Below are 5,749 nucleotides of genomic sequence, written 5' to 3' on the forward strand. Positions count from 1 at the left end.
GAGAATCAGCACGTGTTCATTCCATTTGCCTTCGACACTTTTGGATCCCTAGCTCCCGAGGCGGTTCGCTTCTTGGAGCGGATGCAGAAGGTGGTCCACAGTGACTCGCAGAGCCCGAGGAACCAATGATTTATATTTAGTAGAATAAGCTTTGCGATTCAAAAGAGGATAGCGGCGCAGCTTGTTGCTCGCTTACCCATTATCCAGATGTAGTTCGGTTTGTGTTATATATAAAATGATCAATATTTTCTCTTAAAAATATATATATATTCGCACATAAATTTTCCTTTCTGCAATACTTTCCCATTTAAAAACATATTGCAACCTCGTTTCTGTCATATTTAAAAATTCAAAACCGTTTAAACAAAGCACATGTTCATAGGCCAAATTTTAACTATGAATAAAATATCTAAAATAATGGTTTAAAATTTGAAGAATCGCCACACAGACCAATGAAATAAAAGAAACCTTGTAGTCATTAGATACCTTGAAATAAACAGAAACAATATACTTGTTCCCTTTTACACACCCTAATACAAATCTACTATTGTCACCCCTTACTTTTTTAAATACGTTTATATTCATCCGATTCTTATATACATACACAATTTCCATGATAATTTTGATCTTTCCACACTTTTTGCTTCTTCAAATTTCCCCTCTCATAACCAATCAATGTCCTTTCTTTCCAATTAGCTAGGCGTTGTAAAAATTCCATTACCTGCGTTAACCGACAAGGAATGAACGAATGATTAAAACGGTCACAAAACTTCTTGGTCGGGTAAAGGTTAGAGGTCATTTTCTGGCAAGAGAAAGAAAAAACAAATATTCCAATGAATGTGGGTGGTCGGAGACGGCCCTTGATCCCAAGTTCCACCTATGGGTTAAAGGTACACTTGCCTCGGATGGTTCCCGCAAAGAATAAGACGCATTTGTGTCCCTTGGAGTTCTGGACACGAGAATTCCAAAACCTTGGCCTCTTTCTCTTAGTACCTAATGTTAAATAAAAAATTAAAGCCTAACCAGAAAACCATTTTCTACATAAAAATACACTTTACGTTGCAAGTTACAAATCTTTATGGATCAAGAAATGACCTTGAAGGCGTCCTCATCGGTACGATCATCCCCGATGTAGACAGGAAGCACATTATTACAGTTGGCATAGCCTGAACATAAAGACGGTTAGACACCAGCCATCATGTGTGTTATAAACATGTGTCTTTTTATGGATTCTATAATACTTGACATAAGACCAAACGACAAACGTACCAAGTGATTCTAACAAAAACTCAAGGGCCTTGCCTTTGTCCCACTTAATGGTGGGCCGGATCTCCAATACCTATAACTCAATAAAAACCGTATCCATGGTCAGAATATTATTAAAAATATCGAAAATAACTATTTGTGAAAAGAGAAATCCGACCTTCCTTCCTTGAGTTAGTCTAAGCTTTGGGTAGTTTTTGAGCACTGATCTCACTTGACCAGCCAACTCGCTCCATTTCTTCTCGTCAACACATCGGAAATGAACAGATAGACAAAACTTATTATTTTCCACTTTTGCCCCCGCAGTGGATTTTGTTTCCTCCATGAGTAACCCGTAAACCTCATCAATCATGGGTAGATATTCACTCGCCGGTTGGCAAAGAACACTTGATGAACTCTATAAATCACCACTCAATATGTTAATTTTTTTGTCAATATTATCAACAAAATAACATTATGTGAAAGTGACTCACTTTCGTATTTTTGGACCCTATAGAAGGCCCTGTAATATCCATCCCATGGCTTCCAGCATAGTAAAGCTCGGGTAATCTGACAAAGTTGTACACTTTATCTCTGCATCTTCCACTAACGATTGCTGTAGGAAAAATTCCAGCAACTCTTTTAACTGTTGCTCGCATCTATAATAAGTCCACGTAACACATGTTTAAACCATTTTTCTAAGTGATTATTAATTGAAATATATTATTACCGCTTCAGACATGTAAGCGCGATCAGGGTCATCAACAATCGGGGAGAGTGTCCCATCATAGTCTAAAAACATCACTATTTGTTTTCCTTTAGAAGCATTGATTATTTCATCAAAAACATTCAAAGCAGAAGGATGCCTATCCTGTTTCATTCACATATGCATAGTTAGAAACTTAGTTTAATTTCATTTGACCAATAAAATAAACAAAAACCTCAAACACAAACCATCCACTTAGTTTGATCATTAATTAATTTCCTACTAGAAGTTGGAGAAGAAGCTCTCATAGATTCCACCCAACTATTCATTTTCATCCCTCCATTAATTTCAAGATTCTGAAGAACATTCTTCTTCGAATTAACCGGCGTCAACCGTGGCTTCTTCACCTCCGCCATGAACAACTCCGCCACACTGGATTTCGCATCTGCAACCACCACCTTTTGTTTTGTCATTTCTTTAATTCATAAAATTCAAGAAATTGGGTGTGAATTATAGGAGGGATACTTTGGTTTGCTTTATAGTTGAAGGGGGCACAAACAGACGAAAAATAAAGTGGGGACAATAATTAACGATATTATGAAGTGGGACAATAATTAACGATATTCCATGGGTTTCATCATAAGACTGGGCATACTGGGGCGCCATCTCACCCATGAAGCCCTCATAACGCCGGGAACAACGACAACAGGGCGCACGGGAGGGGGTGAGGGGGCGTTTCCCTTAAAACGTCTTGTGGAGGGGGAAGTGTTAGTTTTGATTGGTTGGTTGGCTTATTTTATTATGTTTAATCAATAATAATAATATTAATAATAAAGAGATAATGATTAAGGGGTCTATTCATTATACCCATTTTAGTCCTAAAGCTCCTATAGTGACGCGACGCCATGCAGGGCCGTCTCCGAGGATTTAGATACCTCGGTCGAGCCGAAATAAAAAGGACCCTAGCTTTAACAAGTAACGAAATATATAAGCTAATTTTTTAAAATGACGCTTAATGTTATAACAATAAATATATAAACATATATTATTAAAATCAAATACCGTAATAACTACCGATTAACCAATGATTTGTGAAACTCTCCTAACATTGGATAAAAAAATAGCTTGGTTCTTGGTGGTTGGCTTGGTGAACCGTAGAGGAGCCTGGTGGTCAGCAATGAACCACTAGTGGTGGTCGGCTGGGTTAGTCGTTGTTTAGGTTTTGTTCAACATTGACAAAGAATGAAACAAGCAGAGCAGGAATTTCAATCGACAGCTATTTCTTTTATTTGCATTGAGAGTTTATTTAATTTTTTAGTTGTTAGTTTTAGTTTTGGCCCAATTATTTAAACTTGATTAAATGGATTATGAATAAAAAAGAATTCTGGGCCCAATAATTATAAGATGGTAAAGTTCAAATCACAATTTACAAGTTTTATATTTTTAAATGAATATTAAAAAATATAGATATAAAAAATTTTGACCCCCAAAAATTACGTGCCCCGGCCGATGGTCCAACCGGCACTACCCTCCAGCCGGCCTTGACGCCACGTGACATATAACGTCCATATAGGGGTTTCGTCCACTACACACGGTCTTAAAAGCCGTGGATTGAATCACATGGAAGGGTAACCCCACCGTCGTATCAGATTTGTACCGCCGTCTTTGCCATCAACCTAGATGTCAGTATAACTAACTAATCTCTGCTTCCAAGCCTCATTGAAGACAGCTGACAAAGTATTGTTACACGTGTCGCATGTCTTATGGATCACTTGGTTTCATCTTCAACAAACTCTCTTCCAATGGTATTCACAATGGATGTGTGGACGTGTGGTTAAATATTTTTGTCATTTTGATGTGTGTTTGAATGTGTTTTTGGGTGTGCCACTGTTAATCAACTTTGAGTATTTTTTTTGGTGTGCCACGTGTCACATGTATTTACTTCTTTAGCTTAACTAAAAATTGGATATATAAAAACACCCTTGTCTTTAAGAAAAAAACTTTCTATAACATATCAAACTAAAAGGATTACAATTACATATTTACGGTTAATAAATTTAAGAAATGAAGTATGTTAAAAATACTTGATTTAATAAAATTGTGTACTATTGTTTATTAAAAAATCTATATAACTTCTTCTTGCGTATCTACTAAAAAGTTCCCATTTATTATATTACTAGGTTAAATACCCGTGTATACACGGGTTTGATAAACTATATAAACAAAAGAACAATACAATGTGAAATACTTATACTAATTTGGTATTTGATGAATGAATAGAATATGTACTACAATGTTGAATAAAATAAAATTTTCATAAATAAAAAAGAAAAGAAAATTGAATGGTAAATTTTCATTAATCTCTAAAAATTTCTTCATATACAATATTTGTAGTTATCTCTTCACTGAATATTAGAATATTGCCTCTATCTCTAGTATTAATTACGGGTGTGCAAGAAACCGAAAAATCTAAACCGAAACAAAAATTAATGGTTTGGTTGTATGTTTTTTGTAAAAACAACACTAACGGTTCGTTTTGGTTTTACATGTAAAAAAAACCCGAAAAAGCAAACTGAACCGAACTCCTAAATTTTTTTTTATATTTTATATTAAGCAATTTATCAGATTTTATTAAATATATAACTCTAATATTTTTTTATCAAATGTATAATAGTTTGTAATTTTACAATTAACAAAATTATTTATATGTAAATTCATTATTTTTTGCCAACTTTTTATAGGCCTAAAATTTTCAAGCTCAAATAGTAATAACCGAAAAAACCAAAACTGAATCGAAACCAAAACAAAAACTGAAACTGAATAGTTTCAAAAACACAAAAAACCGAAGTTTTGGTTTTCGGTTTGGTTTTAGCCAAAAACCGAACCGCACCACGCACACACCCCTAATATTAATCTAGAAAAGTGCGACATAAATCTCTAAAAGTTTTCCTTGTATATAATGTTTAAAAATTATTTAGTTAACTTTTCTTACTAATAAATAACACATGATTGTTACTAAAAACAAAAATCCTTTAGTACTAATATTAATTTGATATAAGTATTTATGTTTTTAAGAATAATAGTGTTTAACAAAAAGATTGATAAAACTCATACAAATAGTTAAATAAACAATACTCAAAATTTAAATAAGGGTGTGTTCGGGATTGCTCATTTAAGTGAAAAAAATACTTTTTTTGTAAAAAAAACTTATTAACTTTTGAATTTTTTAAAATAATTTAAAAAAAATGTTTGGATTAGCTTATGTGTTGGGAAAAATCAAAATAACTAAAAATGACACTCTTTTTTAAAAGGAGTGTAATGGGTTTTGAGGGTTAGATGAGTGTAATAGGTAAATCAAACCCGTTAAGTTAATAAGTTACATATTCCTAACTTTTCAAAATCTTTTTATTTTGCCTTCTCCATAAGTTATTATTCATAAGGCCTTATGGTTTGCCAAACACTTTATTAACTTTTCAAAACGTTTATAAGTTATAAGTTAATGAAAATAAGGAATCCCAAACACCCCTAAATATATTATCTTATAAAGTAATATAAACTAATACTTGTGTTTAACATTAAAAAGAATATATAATCAACACACCGGATACTAAGACTTTAAAACAATATTAATCCATAAAAATTGAAAAGGTACTTTAAAACATAAAATACATTATCTTAAATATAAAAAGCCGCTTCACTTTTTCAAAGCAACAAAACATCTCAAACAATATGAAGCCAATATAGGTTTTGAATAACAACGACCGTAAGATATTTTGGTTATATTCACATGTATTTTCATAA

At 33.1% G+C, this 5,749-nt stretch overlaps 1 protein-coding gene across 1 annotated transcript; it reads right to left on the reverse strand.

Moving 5' to 3' along the window:
- Positions 1-768: 768 nt before the first annotated feature.
- On the reverse strand, positions 769-2,516 carry LOC143636869 (putative trehalose-phosphate phosphatase H). Its single transcript, XM_077104351.1, has 7 exons — positions 2,197-2,516; positions 1,973-2,113; positions 1,737-1,901; positions 1,424-1,660; positions 1,270-1,339; positions 1,096-1,166; positions 769-993 (listed from the first exon to the last, which is right to left on the reverse strand). The coding sequence occupies exons 1-7, from the start codon at positions 2,419-2,421 to the stop codon at positions 796-798; spliced, it is 1,107 nt and encodes a 368-aa protein (XP_076960466.1). The 5' UTR covers positions 2,422-2,516; the 3' UTR covers positions 769-795.
- Positions 2,517-5,749: the final 3,233 nt, after the last annotated feature.

The sequence above is a fragment of the Bidens hawaiensis genome, unplaced genomic scaffold (genome assembly GCF_021521415.1).
Source record: "Bidens hawaiensis isolate Kalapana, Puna unplaced genomic scaffold, B.hawaiensis_p1.1 tig00008077_1, whole genome shotgun sequence".
Classification (NCBI taxonomy): domain Eukaryota; kingdom Viridiplantae; phylum Streptophyta; class Magnoliopsida; order Asterales; family Asteraceae; genus Bidens; species Bidens hawaiensis.

Coding starts and splice junctions, on each gene's coding strand:
- LOC143636869 (XM_077104351.1), bottom strand. CDS start 2,421: ATGACAAAACAAAAGGTGGTGGTTGCAGATGCGAAATCCAGTGTGGCG. Junction 1,340..1,423: donor GACTAACTCAAGGAAGGAAG/GTCGGATTTCTC, acceptor ATTGAGTTATAG/GTATTGGAGATCCGGCCCAC. Junction 994..1,095: donor CCGATGAGGACGCCTTCAAG/GTCATTTCTTGA, acceptor ATTTAACATTAG/GTACTAAGAGAAAGAGGCCA.